Source organism: Heteronotia binoei, chromosome 5 (assembly GCF_032191835.1).
Source record: "Heteronotia binoei isolate CCM8104 ecotype False Entrance Well chromosome 5, APGP_CSIRO_Hbin_v1, whole genome shotgun sequence".
Classification (NCBI taxonomy): Eukaryota; Metazoa; Chordata; class Lepidosauria; order Squamata; family Gekkonidae; genus Heteronotia; species Heteronotia binoei.
In genome coordinates this window covers 130,011,369-130,030,135 of record NC_083227.1, presented here as the reverse complement: position 1 = coordinate 130,030,135, position 18,767 = coordinate 130,011,369, and the positions used below count along the sequence as shown (strand labels likewise).

The window sequence follows — 18,767 nt, the reverse complement described above, 5'->3', positions numbered from 1 at the left end:
CATTCCTGCATATATTTTTATGGACTACACCCCACTATTTCATAAAAAAATGAGAAGAAATTGCTTCAGGCTGAATAATATCCTTGCATTCAGATTTTCTGAAAGCAACCTCATAGTTCACCATCTTATAGAATAAAACAAATTATTTTAATTGTAAAGCTTTGAGTACCCGAATAGAGGATCTTACTCCCCAGCAGGCTATGTAAACAACAACACGCACACTTGTCACTACAAACCCCTTTCTTTATCATTCAGAAATGTTACAGCATTCCAAGGTCTCAGCCGTTCATTTACTTTCAAAGGTTATTGTAATTTCTAAGGTTGTTGACACTTTTAAGACCTTCGTCCCTTTTCTTCACTGATGGAAAAGGCCAGCTCATTTCCTTCTATAACATTTTGTTGCCAGTGGTTCTTAAGAGGGAAGAGTTTTCACCAGGTTAGCATATTCAATAAGGAACTGATGTCTTTTACATTTCAATTGCCTGTTGACAAAACACCATACAGGAGGCAGTTGTTAAAACTATAGTACTAATTGAATTCTTCAAAAGAACTAAACTCAAACATCTTAAGGAAATAATGCTTGCAAAATAATATAAACTAAAAACTAAATCTAAAGGACTCCCCACCTGGCAAAGGGGCTGGCATATTACCATATTGCTTCTATTTGTGCACAGTGGTAACACTGCTAATTTTGGCACAGCACATTCCTTTCCATTACATGATGTCTGCCTACCATGCAATTTGCACCTAATCTGTTAAAGGTGCTCTTCATCTCCCCTCAAGGGACACTGAAGATCTTTGAGTCTAACATACAAGTCTGATTTATGTTGTTTCCTGTAGGTTTATAGGGAAATCCTGACCTCTGAGTGCTGGCATTCAGGCCGGGTCACCGAGGAATGTCTCAGTAAGTGCAAAAGCTGTTTGTTCCATATCATCACCCAATAAACCGTCTGTCTCCCTATAGCCATGTGTATTGTTTATTTTCCTTATAGGACCAAGCGGAAAACCTCCACTCTTTCCCTGACCATTGGTTCCCCAGCCAATGAAGAGTCTAGCAGCAGCAATAAAGCCTGCCACAGTTATTCCACATTAATTCAGTCATTATCCATTGACCCTCAAAGAGTAGGTTCAACTATTCATTTTCTCTTTGCATTAATTGAAAACATGTAACAATGCTCTGCAGATATTGAGCCCCACATTGAAGCTCAACTTGTTTTCATTTGTTTATTCCTCTTCCCATTACAGACATTTTTGGCATCAGTCGGTGGGAGGATTAGAACCAGTCATGTGGCTGCCCTGGAGCTTAGCCATTTGTCATATTCTTCTAAAGACATTTAAGAAAGGACAGTTGGATCAAAGCAGCTACTTAGTATAGTGATGGAGAATTCAAAACATTCAGGGATTTAAATGCCTTTCAAGTGGCTGGAGAGAAGTACAGAGAGAGATTACACAGGTTTCTTTTTATATGATTATGCTAAAGCAAAGAGCAGATGCATTTCCAGCAATACCACTTATCTGGATTGTTTAGAACTTTGCTGAGCGATAGGAAGTTTCAAGGATAGCCACTGAAGTAACTGTTCCCTTGTGAGGAGAGAATACTAGACATTTACAGTGTTTTTGTAAAACCTGCATGTTCACAGATTTTTGCATGAAACTTCAAGCATGCACTCAGTCTTAGAAATAGCAACAGTTTCCCCCAAAACATACAGCATGGACCCTTCCCCTGTGTCCCACATCCTAGCAATTACAAATCCAGGTTTACCATTTCTGTTCTCATTGACTGTGTCCATATCCACAATATTTACAATATTTACCACTTACACCATTACAGTATGTAATATCAAATCTCAAAAAAATCAATAATCATTTAATGAAAACTGAATTGTCTGTCAAAACCTCCTATGGTAGAGCTACTGTGGCATAATGGTTACAATGTCCAGCCAAGCTTAAACGACCTGGGTTCAAACCTCCTACTCAGCCATGAAACTCATTGGGTGAACTTGGGGCAGTCATTCTCTCTCATCTTAACTTACATCACAGAGTTGTAGGGATAAAATCACCTCAGGTGCTTAAACAAGGGATTTCAGAAGAACATGTCCTGAAAGATTTAAGCAGATACCAAGGCTAGCTACTGCAATATATCCCCTTTGTTTAATATACAGATGCAGAGTTCATTGAAAAAGCAGACTGAAGCTGCCTATGAAGCAGCCCCTGTCTTTATAAAGGTAAGCAAGATATTGTGGATCCAAAGATCCCACTACACTAATGGGAAACAGGCACCCTTGTTTACAGCCTCCAGGAAACTTACTCCAGAGTACTGGGAAATCCTCTTTTGCAGTGTGATCTTTCTACTTACACAAATCTTTCTCTTCACATAATTTTCTGTCCGATATATTTCCTTCTATTGCCTTATTCCATTCACATTAAATTGTTTGACCAGTACAGGACTAAGGAGACAAAGGATCCCCTTCTGAAAATGTGTTTGAGAAATGTCAGAGATTTTGTATGGCTCAGATATTTCCCAAGATTTGAAATACCTTCTGCTGTATACCTCAAAGTCAGTCTACGGCCCAAATTCCCCACATCACATATACAGCAACTTAAAGCAGGGGTGATTAGGAGTAGAATGGTACTGGATGGGGGGAGATGACTCTTTCCCTGCTTGCTGTTTCCATCTGTCAAATCTTCCTCCCCTTGTAAGCTTCACAATGAACAATTTTTCAAGAGTGGTCTGTTTGTTTGGAGATGGACAACAGTGTATGAGGTAAAGTTTACACATGCTTTGCTCTCAGTTGTCTACACCAAAGGCATCTTTTCCTCAGCTAACATAAGTTATCCTTTCCAGCACAAACATTATCTGGAAGTGTCATGTAATATGTCATAGCTCAATCTTTAGAAATCATTTTTCCTCACAGATGGGTAGCCAGATTTTGAAACTTCCATAACAAATTAACCAATGCCAAATTCCTGAACCAAAGCAGATTTCTCAACAGATTTCCTTTTTTATTGTTTCAAATTATAGTGTTCTAAATGAGAACAGCAGGAGTAACTTAGCTATGCTGTACTATGCCAGCCAAAAAGGAAAATGTCCGCAGAATGGTCAGTCAAGTATGCTGCATAATACAGGCAAAGTACCTGTGGTCACCAGTGATCCAGGGAAAATTCATCGCAACCTCAAATTAGATTAGTTTATTAGATTGGCCCTTAAAATCCATGTTAACCCTTATTCATTGTGCCACTGAGAAAAGGAGTCTAGCTGTTTAGAAAAGCAGCCGTGCCCAATATTCTTTCTTTAATCTTGACCATTTTGATGTTCTTACAGGAAGGAAAGAAAAAAAATTGAGAGGGAAAGTAAATCAACAAATTATTACTGTCATTAATTCTTCCAGCTTTGCTTAGCCTACTGAGATTGTTTGCCTTGGGATCAAACTATGTATGATTTTGGGAATCCATGACTGTGTTCTTCAAATTGTAGTTTTTAAAAGCAGAAGGAGGGGGGGGGGTCAATATGGATTGGTGTTCCAGCAGTGAGGACAAGGTTTTTTTCACTGTTTCCTCCCTCTCACATGATCTTTCCCCAGCTGAAGCTGCCCCTGGGCTGCTTTCTGCCCTGGTATGTACCTGCTGTACATGTTTTCTCCCTCTCGTGCAGTGCCATCCTAGGGCCACTTTCCTAGGAGTAAACCCCACTGAATACAATGAGCCTGCCTTCTGAGTAGGTATGCTAAAGATTGCTCCCATACTCTCTGATCCAGCTTTATATTTTCCAATTTATCTCCTAGTGAGTTAGGATAGCATATGTGCATGAAGCTGTTTTTCATACATAAAAATTACAATTGTTTCCCCCCTTTTATAGGGCCTACAAAATATCAGAGCTGCCAAAGGACAACTAGTGGTATTTGAATGCCGAATACGAGCAACGCCCCCTTTCCAAGTTCACTGGTACAGAGAGAACAATCAAATAATCGATTCTGCAGATTTCCGGATATTAAGAAAAAGTAGGGTTTTAAAAAAAAAAAAAAAAAAACTTTTCCCACTTGTGATGTAAGTGCTGTGTTTGAAAGAAAATGTGATTTATAGTTCCTATTAGTGAAATGTTGTTTAATAATCAGGGGGTTCTATAACAAAATGTAATCTGCAAGAGGGGCAGAGTGCTTTGGGGAAGGAGGAAATGGCAGAAGTGGGTGATTCCAATCTTCTCCCTGTCATAGCCCCGTTAAACTTGAAAGTACATCACATGCCCCTGCAGATTGCTTTGCAGTTGGCTTCTTTCAAAATCCATAAAGCTTCTTGGCAAATAATTTCTCTTTCATGATTCTCCAACACTCTTGGAGAGAGGGGCTCACTGTACAATTCCAAGCAGAGCTCCACCCTTCTAAGTCCATGGGGTTTAGACTTCATAGGGAATGCAATTCATTGGAAGGTTGTAGCTCTGTTTAGGATTGCTTTGGGTAGGCTCAAGGGCCTGATGATATGCTTCTTTCTAAAGCTACTTCAAACACCTGCATAGCTATGGTCTTTGTGCAAGGGAAAGCTGAGTGTACACACACCCCTCTCCTCTACAATGTACAAAATATCATGTTGTGTACATTTCATGTGAAGACCTGTCTGTGCAGCCATCCACACAAAGCAGTTTTCCCCTCTCAAAAAACAAAAAAGAGGAGAAATGGTAGAAATAAAGATATTGTACATATGAGCCACAACATGTGGTACCCATGTGATGTTGTGCTCATATGCAGAAGAATCATAAGCCCACTCTATTAGTATTAGCCTCTTAAAATCATTGACATTGTTTTACTTGGTTGGCAGAACAGCATCTTTCTTCCTTGGTAGAACAGCATCATAGTGTCCAACCAAAAGTGCTGAGATATACCTGAAGGTTCACATTGTGCATCCTGATAGAAGGTTCATTGGCACAATAAGCCAGTAATCTGTATTCTATTGCAGCAGGATGCACTAAAAGCTAAATGCAGCAGAACTTCTCTTTGTTCTGAGTGTGCTAGCCAGTCACAGAGTTACACAGAACTGCCACTTGTTGGTTTCAAATGAAAAAAGTTCTTTATTTAGGGAGCTCCATTCTAGACAGTAAAGAGACAGAGATAGGATCTAGCTATTCTAACTCAGGCCTGTAATCATAGGGGGGCTTGTGGGGGCACTGCCCCCTGACTTCCAGGTAAGGGCCCCAACTTCCAGGTGGCCCTCTGGGGTACAGCCTGCTTTTTTCTTTTTCTTTTTGACATGACTGAGCCAGCAAAGCATCACCAGTGGCAGCCAGAGCCAGGAGAGCTGAGCAGGACACAGTGCACTGCAGTAGCAAAAGTAACAGGTGGAGGGAAAGTAGGCAGCGAAATGGGAGGCAGAGGAAGCTGCATGGAATGGCCCAGAGAGGCGGGAATGGGTGGAGCTGCAAAGCACTAGGGTGGGGGATAGGGAGGTGGAAGGAAACCCCCCTGCTTGCATGCATGGTGCAGTGCCTTGGGTAGAATATAAGAATCCATATTGGGTAGAACCATAAGAATCCCTCATATTGAGAGACATGGCACAGAAATCCTCAAAAGGCTCTATTGACAGAGATGCTATTGACTTCAGTGGGACTGTCATTGGGGTTTACTAGGTCCATTTGTTGCATTAGAACCTGAGCATGTTATTTCTGTATCTCACAGTAGTGTTTACTAGGACTGGATCGTTAGAAACACATGTTTAGTTTTTATCACTCCAGTAGCTGAATAAGTATTTATAAGAGCTTGTAAATCTCAGGGCAGAAGTTATAACATCATTCCATCATCTCACCAGCTTCTTACGTTGCACTGGCATTATAAATACACCCTTTGCCCCTGGCTTTCCCACCAACAGTGTGAGTCTAAAATGAAAAGGTTCATCAAATGAGCATGCCGACGCACCCAAATTTTTCAATAAGGTGCATGTTGCCCATCTATTGATTCAATAACGTGATCCTGTTGTTCCATTAGATGATTGTGTTGTTTTGTTTCCATGGGACACTGCTTGATACTGATTTCCCAGCAGCCCCACAGCTAAGAGTCACAGTGGGAGGGAGCCACAGGGGGGCTGTAGGAGGGGGGAGCCATGGGCGTGAGAGCAAGAAGCTGGAGAGGTTGGGGGCCACCCCTCTCCTGCCCCCCTCCAGTGTGATTTAAATTGCATGTAAGCTCCAATTCCCCATCTACCTTTCCTGGAGCTCAGCCTGCAATGTTCAACTTCCAATTCCAAAGTTCAAAAGAAGGCTGATTTGTATCTCTGCGCTCTCTCCCCATTTCCCTGCTTTCCTGTGCCCTTCCCCAACCAGGAGCAGCAGGGAATGTGTACAGCTTGTACACACTGACTGGGGGAGATATGTCCTGGCCGTGCTCCTCCCTCCATACCCTGGAAGGACTCTAGCTGCCATAGCAGCCTGTGCAATCTAGGGGCCTCTCCTTCCACTCACCCAAGAACTTCCTGTTCAGGCTCATGGAGGTGGAAAATAAGGCAGCACATGGAGCCCCCAGCTCTTCATGGCTGGACTAAGGGCTGCTGCGAGCAGGGGGTGGGGCTGGCTGCCCATCTACCCACCCAACTTTTGGAATCTGCCTGCTCATCCACCCAACTCTGCTCAGAGTGCTTCAGGGGAGAGCTTGTCGGTGCCGCTACCTGATTCATGTGCTGAGGTGATCGGAGTGAGGGGTCCCGAGGGAGAGTGGGGAGCCAAGGCTTGGGGAGGGGGTCCGTAAAATCCACAAGGAGGCTGGGCCCTGTGGGCCCCATGGGGTGCTACAGGCCTGTTTCCCAACCACAGAATTCTACTCATCTATTGGTAGCTCCAAGCCCACCAGCTGAGTAGCCATGAATGATCATATAGAAAAATGGAGATAAATTTTAGAGGCAATCCACAAGTTATGCACAACTTGCTTTTTAAAAATAGTAGTATGTCTAGTTTAGTTTAGTTTATTACAGTCTCAAGACCAGGATTAGTAGTGTGTCTATTGCTAAACAATCACTTTTTAAAAGATACAAAAATTTTTGCAATGGGGGGGAGCAGCTGTAATGGGATGGGAAATGGTGCCAGATGTAGGCAGGGAGGTACCTTCCTATCCACATGACAGCTAGTATGCTTTAACTCCAATATTTCCAAAAACACTGGATCAGAGCAGAGTCTGGAAATACTGGAGGAAAGAAGGGGAAACTGTGAAAGGATAATGGGAGGAGGAAAACACCTTGTAGATGCTCCTAGAAACCCCATTGTGCAGGCCCATAGCTAGGCGGGGTGGGAGGGGTGATGCCTCCTCCTGAATCTGCTATGCCCTGACCTCCATCCACCCAAGGTGAGCCACAGGAGAAACACAAACTGGTATCAGAGCCACCAGGTGACCATGGGCAACCCCAATTCACCCCCATGCTTTGATTCCTAGCTTCCTTCTGGCGGGGTTCACGTGAGTCCCGAGTCCACCTTGCAAGCTACTGGACCTTCTGCCTGCTGGAGCACTGGACCTTCTGCCTGCAGGGCTTGTAAGGTGCACCCCGCATTGATGGGAAAGGGAGAGATGGATTGCTTTGCCAGACTCATAACAAGGAGGGGCACCTTCAGTCCCATGGCACAAGAAGCTGCACCCTGGAGGTAGCACAGACTCCTTGCAAAGCAAGGAACAGAAACTTAATTTAATTTAAATTATTGAATTAAAGTACATTAATTAGCAGTACAAATGTTGATTGGGACAAGCAGGGCCAACCACAGTGATTTTAGAACATTTAGATTTTCGACCAGTTTGCTTTTAATTCATTCAAGGGGCTGGTTTTGGCCTTTAATTCTCTATACAGCCAGGAATCCACATATCAGCCATAAGCTTGCCAGCATGCTCTGCTCATTCCAGCAGGACTTATTGAGTGCCATTTCATTGCGGGAGGTAAGATCTTCACCAGCCTGGATGAGGGTTTTTTGTGGCAACACCATTCCTCTGCAACAGGTTGCCCAGCAAAGTCATCTTTGCTGCTCCTTAGAAGATGCAAAGTAAATGCATTTAGGAGAGTCTTTGGCTAGATCTCTGAAATATTATAACATTGTTACATTGCTTTAAATCTCTTTGTTTATGTGACTATTTTTTGTTTAAGCCCAGTTGGAACAAGAAAAATGGTAGAATAAATAAAATAGTAAACATTTAGCAGGGTTTCTTAAAAGTGCTTTTGCCAAGATAATTTCTTTGTGTTGAAACTTGAATAAGGAAAAAGATATGTTAAAAGATTTAAATCTTCCCCTAAGGTATGTTTTACATATTTTATTTTAAACCGTACCAATAACATGTTTTATGTGCAAAAAATGTAATATATAAATGCAACAATAAGTTTGCAGTCATGCAAATCTTTGTCAGGGAGCTAGAATTGCGCCAGAGCTGAGCTGTTGGTGAAAGGCCTACCAGTAGCAGGAAGGGAGTCTTAAGTGATATATTTGAAGCATTACTGGAGGTTGGCTTTGTCAGTTATTTCCTTTTCCAAAATGATGGCCCCTGCTTGGTGGATGGGATGGGAGAGGCAAAATACAATGCTGTGTGACCTCAGAAGCCAAAAGTCTGTTCAAGTGCTGTGCTTTATTAGTCACTATATTTTTCCTGTTGGGGAGGAGGGGAGCATTGGGTTTCCTATCTCAAGTTCTAGCTGGCTCTGCAGTGACAAATGAATATTCAATAGAAAATATAGATGGGAAACTAGCCAGGTAAAATGGTCCTGAAAACAGTACATCATTTCCAGCCAGTTAAGTTTCCTGTGTTTTTTTTTTTTTAAAGACATAACATTTTAATAACAATTCATAATAATTTTCTATCTTCTTCCTACAGAGGCCTGCTTATCACTGGTCCCTGGTAAGTAGACTTTGGTCCGAATCTAGCTGCAGTTACACAGAATTATGCTAGGACAACATTTAGTTCACATCCCTGTTTGCATCAACAGATATATTCAGCCATCCACTGCATGTGTAGACATCTGCTTTGATGCCCATTATCCCTTTGCTGGATTAACAGTTAGGCCAAGTATGCACTGGTCTATGGGCCCCACGCCTTTAGAGGCCCCAGGCTGGCTTCCCCCTCAATTTCCCCCCTACTTTCAGCCCTCCCAGCCTGCACGTGCAGCCAGCAACTGAGCCACTCTTTGCCCGACTTGCCTGGTGCAGCTGCTGCTGATGTCCTGGCCAACTTTGCCTCTCTCCCAGAGCTTTGTCAAAGGGGCTTTTGAGAAGGCGCCCGCAGGTGCAGTGGGGGCCGTGGGTGGTGGTGGGGGCACTCCTGCTCTGAGATAATTTGTGAGGGGGGCACCGAGATTTTGACTGCCTAGGGGCCTCCACAGGGTTTAATCCAGCACTGCAGCAGGGATAGACTACTGGCAGATGAGAATCAATGCTTTCCAGTTACACCCATTCACAAGAAGCAGCAGAGATGAGCAATGCACTGAATTCCATGCACTGCCACACTACGCACACACACCCCTTTATCAGGTACAGAGAAGTTTTGATCAAATAGCAATACACTTGTACAAGAAATCATGCACCAAATATATCCACCTAGGCTTTATTTACATGCACAAACAGTAAAAGCATTATGCATACTTAGGGTTTGTAGAATCTTTCGGGATCAAGTGCCGTGTTCTACTGGAGAAAGTTTTCCTTCCAGACGTTTCGTTCTCAGCTGCGGAGAACATCCTCAGTGGCATTGCAGCCGGAGCAGGCGCTCTGACCTTCTTGGCTGCTGTGCATTGAGTGGGGCCAGGGCTGCTGGAGAGCTGCTATTTCTAGGCTGGAGGGGGTGTGATGAAAGGGCAATTGGTTTGTGGATGTGCCCATTGTTTGGTGGGGCTTCCTGGAAGGGTAGTGATAAGGAAACTGGCTGTTGAATGTGACCATTGTTCTGTGTTAATTGCTGGGAAGGTTGGAAGGGGTTTGAAGATAAGGAAGATGGTTGTTGACTGTGCTGATTGTTCTGTGGAATTTGCTAGTTGTTCTGAGACTTCTTGCAATTTATAGTCTGTAGGGTGTTTTGCAGAGCTGGGTACCAAGACTGGTGGATGAAAATGCACCAGCAGCCCTGGCCCCACTCAATGCACAGCAGCCAAGAAGGTCAGAGCGCCTGCTCCGGCTGCAATGCCACTGAGGATGTTCTCCGCAGCTGAGAACGAAACGTCTGGAAGGAAAACTTTCTCCAGTAGAACACAGCACTTGATCCCAAAAGATTCTACAAACCCTAATGATGTTACCAGCCGTGAAAACCTAAAATCTTTGATAATCATTATGCATACATTTGAAATATTATTTCTTTCCGAGTGCTGTTTTAATTTTACGGGAAATTAGATAAATTTTCACTGCTGCTGTCATTGGTGAGAGGGATGAAGCTATGTAACCTACTGCCCCTAGATTTCTGCCTCATTCATAATTTCCTTCCTTCAGAGGAAGTTTGCACCTTGGTGATCACAGAAGCATTCCCTGAAGATTCTGGCCTATTTACATGTGTCGCTGAAAATGAGTTTGGTGCAGTGGCATCCGATGCTTACCTTTTCGTTTCTGCAGGTAACTGCAGATTTCTCTCCCCCTAACCATTTCTTAGGGAGTGGAAGAAGTTTCAAGTGTTAAGTTTCAAGTCTGGAAACATGACTCTATTGTTGACCTCTCTTGGCTTTTCCTTGGGACATACAGACAGTTCTGTGTTATCAAAGAGCTGTTCAACAGAGCATAGGATCAGAATGGAAGTACAATTAGAGCAATGAAAAATCTGTGTTGTGTTAATGTATCTAGTGAAGATTTCTATGTGCAACTTTTTTGGTTTGAGAAACTGTCTGGAAACTGTGTGCCGAAGAACGGTTGCAGGGCATATGATGCTACTGCATTGTAAAAGACCCGTGAGTCTCACATAGCTCAGTGCCTAAGTAAAAGATGGCAGAGAACTCCATGTAAACACCTCTGAGTGTCCCAAATAAAGATCTGGACATAAATATAATAAATAAATTAAGCAGCTGAAAAACCATGCCATAGTCTTTATTCCACAAGGTTGAAGAGCTAGGGTGAAAGCAAGCTGGTACAGATCAGTATAAAGTACTAGTAAGAAGGGAGGCTCTCCCATCTTCTGCTATGATCTCCCTGGGAGAGAGAGTACCAGTAAGAAATGCAAGTTACTCTCACCCCTGCTGGAGGGTTAGCAGCTGGTATGGTATCTGCTCAAGCTAACATCCCTGACAAGTGCGCAGGCTCCTTCTAATACTTACCTGTATAAATCAACTTGCTTGGCAGTTACAGTCTATGAGGTCATTGGCATTGACCATTCCCAGGAGAGGCTCAGCTGTTCCCCAGCTTGTAGGTCACTGTCAACGAAGGTCTGAATCAAACCAGGATTGGTTCTCTTCCAAAAACAGTGCAAGACTCTGGCATGATTCATATGTAATGACAAATACTCAGCCTTATCCTCTCTCCCCCTCCCTGTGTATGGTTCAGAAAGTAATTGTTTTCACACAAAAACACTGTTTGTATGTATGTTTGTATGTATGTTTGATGATTTATAATATGTATGTTTGATTTATAATATGTATTGTTTAAATTGTTGAAGTTTTATGCTGTGAGCAGCCCTGAGCCTGCTTCAGCGGGGAGGGCGGGAAATAAATTAAATATTATTATTATTATTATTATTATTATTATTATTATTATTATTAGCCATTTCACTGAAATGACAAACAAACTGCTTTGTTCTATTCCTTTAAGACCCAGATTCCAAGCCATGTTTTGGAAGCATGAGAAGAAACCCATAGTTTGTGGTTCAGACAAACTTTGACTTGTCACAAAAGTGGAAACGATTTATATGAAAGAAATGAAGTGCTTGAGCCTGCAATTTCTGTGAGATTTTCATTCTCAAGAAGACAATCCATAGTTTCTCACTGTGACTTTTGCTTTTTCATTTCATGAAAGAACCTAAAATTCTTTGTATTTTCCCTTTAGTGGCGCTGGGTTATATATTGGATTACTTAAGGTTTCCCATCTTTGTAAGCCACCTCAGGCAAGTCCCCTAGACGGGCTTCATAAAAGAGTTCCAAATAAATAATAATTCCCCATTAAAATCTGATCCTAAATATCTGAACATTGTCATCCCTTGTTGTTATTGTTTCATTTTACTGTTCTCCTCTTCACTAAGAAGTGATAGTGGCATTTCTCCAAGTAAAGAGATTGCCAGATTAGCCAATTTGACAAGAAAGGTGTTTGTTTAAATAAAGGAATACTACCACAGAAGAATGGCATAATGGAAAGAGTTGCTGTCATTGGTTTAATTTCTATGTGTGTCATTTAAAGAACTGTGTTTTCCAGGAATAGAAGAAGTTTTTAAAAACACCCCAGTATCAGAAGCACCGACTATAAAGAGCATCACCCCTGCACCAAGGAGCCAGTACTTTTCCAATATTATGTTACAAAGGCCTGCTGCTGGCCCAACAAACCAGGCTGAGCATGCAAGTTCTCGGTGGCAGAATTATGGGCACGAGAGCAAGGACTTCTGCGGCATGTATGAAAACCCTTCAGAGAACTCAAACTACCGGTAAGCCAATGCAACTGAAAAGACAAATATTTGCCTTCCATCCAAGAGCAGCAGCTGCATTTGCAAGGGGGAGAAAAAACCCTACAAATAGTATTCCATGTGTATTCCTTGTGTGTGTGTAGGGTTGCCAAGTCCAATTCAAGAAATATCTGGGGACTTTGGGGGTGGAGCCAGGAGACTTTGGGGGTGGAGCCAGGAGACATTAGGGGTGGAGCCAAGATCAAGGCTGTGACAAGCAGAATTGAATTCCAAAGGGAGTTCTGGCCATCACATTTAAAGTGACAGCACACCTTTTCAATTCATTCCTTCCATAGGAAATAATGAAGGATAGGGGCACCTTCTTTTGGGGCTCATAGAATTGGACCCCCTGGTCCAATCTTTTTGAAACTTAGGGAGTATATTGGGGAGAGCCACTGGATGCTATACTGAAAATCTGGTGCCTCTCCCTCAAAAAACAGGGCCCCCGGAGCCCCAGATATCCGCAGATTAGGTACAGCAAGACTCACTAAATCACACCACAGCTTGAGGAGCTCACAAAAACTCTTCATGTTTACACAAATCTACCTATAATTTCACTAAAATGTTTGCATGGAGTATGAATGTGAGCTGAGTTCCTAAAAATATACTTTATTCAGTTAAAATATGCCACTTTTTTTTAAAAAAGAGAACAAACCTGCTGTTTTTATACCTTACTTCACATTCAAAATGGCAAAAATAGCTATTAAAATAGTTTCTAGCAATCTTGTGACACTCTATAAAGGAAAAGCTCCTCTACTGTGAATTTGAAACAAGAACTCTGAGGGCACAGAATAGGGCACAGACTATTTTCATATAACTCTTCATTTACATATATGTCAAGCTAAAGTTGCTTATTGCCTATTCTAATGTTAACCCCCCCACCCACCCCCGCCCAAATATTAACCAGCAGCTGGCAGAAAACAAACAGCCCTAATCATGCCAGAAAGAAAACATGTTTCCAAATCTAAAACTTAAAATAGCCCTTGGCCTACTATATACAGAAGGAAATATAGGAAGAGAGGCATAGTTAAATTTTAAAAGGCATTGTAGCTTCCAAACAGATCACTATCGTGTAGCACACAGAAAAAACCATAAGAGCTCTGTGTGTGTGTGTGCTTGCTCTCTTCACATACCCCCATCTAATTTCATCAAGAGACAGGCATCTGTGTTCATGGCTGACAGTCACAGATCCCAGGGACGACTGATTCCGCGCTGAGGTGCCGTGGCGAGGGCGACGACTGCGCCGAGGAAGGCGCGGGGAGCCCGGTGGAGGCGAGGAGGGGAAACTTCGGGAGCGGAGGGCGGCGCAGGGAGAGCCGCCGCTGAGGAAGCCAGGGAGGCAGGTCATAGCCCCGGGGGCTCTGGAACGTCCTGCGGGAGCCTGAGCCGCCACAGACCGAGGCCAGGCAGCCGCGAGCCGGCCGACCCGCCTTCCCTCAGCCTGCGCCTCAACAGCACGGCGCGCTCTCTCAAACTGAGCCTCAGCCACTGCGCATGCGACAGAAACCTCCGCGTGCCGCTTCACACACGCACGCACACCTCTCCCTCAGAACTTCCTTCTGCAGAGTCAGATTCCTTTCTGAATCTGCAGAAGGCGCCGTTTCCCTCCCCTCCCCTCCCCCCGCTGCCGTTTTGGGGGGGGGCGGGGGAAGAGACTGGAAAACCTGGTTTCCCCCGCCAGACCGGGAGGGTTGGGACCCCTATGTGTGTGCCATGTATGGATTCTAGAAACCTAGCTATTGGTTTCTCTGCATGCATATTGTAACCTAGCCATGCTATGAGCAGGGAAGCTTTTGTGCCGTATATCCTTTGCAAGAGTTTGGTATAAAACAAAGACTGGATGATATTTTGATAGCCTAGACAGACTTCTGTGCAATCAAAGGGCACAAGCATACTAACCATTATATGAAATATGGCCACAGATTTGCAAAGTGTACAAATTGTTTCCCCTGCCCTTGGTTAAAGTACAAGACTTAGACAGATTTCACACTCACCTTACGCCGCTCTCACGTTCATCTTCTCAGAGTGGCTTCCTTCCGATTTCACACTATCTGCCCCAAGGCTGCAGCAAGCATCAGCATTTTCACACAGCAAACAGAAACTGGTTTTTAGCAGTTTCTGTTCGCTGCGCAAAAATGCCCCGGGGCAGATAGTGTGAAATCGGAAGGAAGCCACACTGAGAAGACGAATGTGAGAGCACCGTAAGGTGAGTGCAAAATCGGTCTTAGTTATTGTGCCATCCTCTTTCGATAGGACTGAAAACTGTTGCAGATCAACACCGAAGCAAACAAGAACCAGTGCATGGAGCCTTGCAAGTTCTGCTAGCATTGCACTCTAACAATACCTATGCATTCAAGCATCATAAGTTTCCTGTGACAAAAAAGTGTGACTTTCAGTGGTGTCAATTATTCTATTTCTGGATTTAGTAATCAACCTTCTAAACCTGTTCAGAACATACAACTACTAGCTAGTCATAAGAGGGTTGGGGCGGATTAATTAGAAAGATTCCTGTGGAACGATTACATCTTTAAAAAGTTAATTGTAATAGCAGGACTATCTGTAAAACAAAGGTGCAGTCTATAGGAAATTTTAGTTTATCTCCCCAAGTTGAAATTGCCATCCCCTTTTTTCTTTTGTTGTTTTGCTGATGCAAATTTTTGATTCATTATTTGAACCACTGTGGTTTTTCCATCTAAAATTTATATATAGAACAGCTGTAATTAAATATAAAGAAGCTATTATGACTATTCCAGTATAGGTTATAAACATTTAATCTCATCAATTAGCTTCCTTGGGGTTAGGGCACTAGCATAGCAATGCTGTGAACTGGATCCTATGCATAAAGAGATGTACAAGAATTCTTCAGAAGTCCAGGGTACCAGAAACTTAACAACTAGTTTGCTTTGTATGGTACTCTAGATCTGACTCCCAGTAGCTCCAACTGTGCTTTTCAATACTCATGAAATATCTGAAACCACAGCTAGAGCTACCCAGGCCCGGCCCAAGCCCTTCCAGCACCCTAGGAAGCACAGCTCTGCCCGCCCCTGAGTCCCCGCACCTGCCGTGGGCCTACTCGCGAGTAGACATGGGTGCTACTCGCAAGTAGGCAGCAGGCGTGGGGCTACTCACGAGCAGCCCCATGCCTCCCGGCCCAAAGGCAGGGCCCCCCCACTCACCTGGAGGACCCCTGAGGCATACCAGCTCCAAGGTCTGTGGGTGTTTTGAAGAGACCTCTGGAGGAAGTTTCTTCCCCCTCCTTTCTGGAAAGGAGGGGGAAGAAATTTCCTCTGGGGATCTCTTCAAAACACGTGCAGACCTCGGAGCTGGTATGCTTCTCAGGGCCAGGCGGGAGCTGGCTGTGGCAGGCGCAGCAGGGCGAGCTTGGGGGGGTGGGAGGGAGGGAGCTGGCGGCAGTGCAAACTTTGGGTGGTGGGAGGGAGGGAGCTGGCTGCGGTGGTGGCAGCGCAAACTTCGGGGGGGGGGGACGGGAGGAAGGGAGCTGGCTGGCGGCGGCAGCGCAAACTTCAGGGGGGGACGGGAGGGAGGGAGCTGGCTCAGCGGTAGCAGGGCGAACTTGGGGGGACGGGAGAAAGGCAGATGGCTGTGGGGGGTGGCAGGGAAAGTTTTGGGGGCAGTCGGCAGCAGGGCAAGATTCAAGGGCAGGAGGGAGGGAGCTAGCTGAGGTAGGGCATGGCAAGCTTCAGGGGCGGGAGTGCGGCAGGCAGGAGGGAGCTGGCGGTGGGAGGAGGCAAATTAGGTGGTTGTCTTGTGCACAGGGGGAAGCCGATTGAGCACACCTTGCTCCTGGCACCCTTGGCAACTGCCTAGTTTGCCTAGTGGGCGAGCCGGCCCTGGAGCTACCCCACAGGAGGCAGCTACAAGGCAAATTGTCAGTTGTTCAGTTTATGAATATATTGTTTAGAAGCTGGGGGGGAGGCACAGAAATCCTGTTTATCCCATAAACTTCCTCACCCCACATCCGATAAATTATTAGGAACTTCAACACCCTGGTATCTCCTCCCACACTTCCCCCCCTTTAATTGTCATTCACTACTCTTAACATTTTATCTCTTATGGGGCATTTTTAGTTCTCTTCATGTCATCTCTCTCTCTCTTTCTCTAACACATACACATACTCACTCTTGTATTTTTGTAGAGTATGTGTGTGTGTGCACCTGGAAGTCATGGTAATCTCTGGTGACTGACCCCTACTGGGGGCCTAGAGGACATTCAGAGAGGTGGCTGAATAAAGCCTGTCCCTGCCTCCCAGGTGCTGGTATTCCAAGGAGGTCTCCCATCCAAGTACTTGCCAGTGAGGGTTTTCCCCCCTTTTTGACTATTTACAATTACCTTCCTGCAGTGAATCAATGGGGAAGGGGAGGAATAATTTGGAAATCCCACACTGAAATCTCCCCCCCCCCGCCAAGATTCTGTAAATTCTTGAAGTGTTTGAACAGCCTAGTTTCTTTCCCCTCAGCTTCCTTTTAATAGACATTTATTTATTTATTTATTTGTCTGTCTTCCGTCCGTCCATCCGTCTGTCTGGTTGGTTGGTTGTTTATTTGGTAAGCCACCCTTCCCTGCAAGCAGGGCTCAGGACAACTTACATCAGTAAATACACAATAATATATGGTTAAAACAACATAAAAACCAGACTAAAGTAGCATGGTGTCCAAGCTAGGACAAATTTCAGTACTTTCTTGCCCCCTGGGTAAAGAAGGTGTAAGGCAGAGAGAGGGAGAGGGCAGGATGTGAGAGTGCCAGGTCATCACTGTTCTCAGCAAAATGCCTGGCAGAACATCTCTGCCTTGCAAGCCCTACAGAATGGTAGCAGATCCCATACAGCACAGATGTTGTTAGGCAGAGAATTCCACCAGGTGGGGTCCAGGGCCGAAAAGACCCTAGCCCTGATTGAGAACAGCTGGATCTCTCTCAGGCTGGGGACCATCAGAAGATTTAGCAACTCACAACAATCTGTCCTTTCTGATCCATATTTCGTCCTCATTAGACCTATTTTTGAGGGCTGGGGAAGTTCATTTACAAAATGATATTTTTCTGAATGACCTCAGAGAAGATAGAGACCCCAATCTTGCTTGTGGATTGTCTGGCTTTACTTTCATCATCCATGCAGGAGTCAGTATAGAAATAGTGATTTTTCTGCCTGAAACATCAAAACTTGTGACTACTCTAGGCTTCCCAATCCCCAGGTCCCAGAGGGAGATCCCCCGGTTTTACAGGCTTCCCCCCTCCCCCAGCCAGCTGGCCGGCGGGGGAAGCCCCACCCCCATAGCCATCATGCACCTCCATGAATGATTCCCATAGGGAATGATGGGGAATTGATCTGCGGGTATCGGGGGCTCTGGGGGGGCTGTTTTTTGAGATGGGGCACCAAATTTACAGTATAGCATCTAGTGCCTCTCCCCAAAATACCTCCCAAGTTTCAAAAAGATTGGACCAGGTGGTCCAATTCTATGAGCCCCCAAAGAAGGTGCCCCTATCCTTCATTATTTCCTATGGAAGAAGGCATTTAAAAAGATGTGCAGTCCCTTTAAATGTGATGGCCAGAACTCCCTTGAAGTTCAATTATGCTTGTCACACCCTTGCTCTTGGCTCCGCCCCAATGTCTCCTGGCTCCACCCCCAAAGTCCCCAGATATTTCTTGAATTGGACTTGGCAACCCTAGACTACTCACAATAATTTTCTTATTACACCAGAATATTGAAGCTTATCTACGTAACCATTTGTTTCTTTAGAAAAGTAACAGGAAGAAAATTCTAGGTTTATATCAGCATCAGTCCTGAAGCGGCACCCTTATGAACTTTTGAAACTACCTTATGTCAAGTACCGCACAATCTCCATCAAAGATGACGTCTATGATGGTGAAATCATAAGAAGTTTATTCAATTAATGAAGAAGTTACAGGGCCAAGACTATGTCTTGGTGGAACTGGGTCCCTCAGGTACAGACAGTCAGTTATATTAAGTTTGAAGCAGTGAGCACCCTTTTCTCTAGCAATGAAGCATTTCCCCTTCCTCACCCCCTTAGTATCACCTCCAGTTAGAACAAGTTACTTCAAAAGCAATAGCCTCCAAGCATGGCTGACCTTGATGCCTAGGTGTACCACGTAACTCAGGATGAGAAAAGGTTACTAGTTGGTTTTACAGACAAAACACATTTGATTAGCAAGCCAGCAATTCTAGCAACACA

The 18,767-nt window shown here is 44.3% G+C and overlaps 1 protein-coding gene across 5 annotated transcripts in view; it reads left to right on the top strand.

The window, feature by feature from the left end:
* The first annotated feature begins 881 nt into the window (after nt 1–881).
* MYOT (myotilin) overlaps nt 882–18,767 on the top strand; it is a 55,847-nt gene continuing 37,961 nt past the window's right edge. For all 5 annotated transcript variants that reach the window (XM_060240407.1, XM_060240406.1, XM_060240404.1 and 2 more), the window contains exons 1-6: nt 882–904; nt 993–1,122; nt 2,163–2,225; nt 3,857–3,998; nt 10,418–10,537; nt 12,317–12,542. In XM_060240407.1, coding sequence (XP_060096390.1) covers nt 897–904; nt 993–1,122; nt 2,163–2,225; nt 3,857–3,998; nt 10,418–10,537; nt 12,317–12,542 — 689 coding nt within the window. In that variant the 5' untranslated portion in view covers nt 882–896. The remainder of the gene's footprint in view (nt 905–992; nt 1,123–2,162; nt 2,226–3,856; nt 3,999–10,417; nt 10,538–12,316; nt 12,543–18,767) is intronic.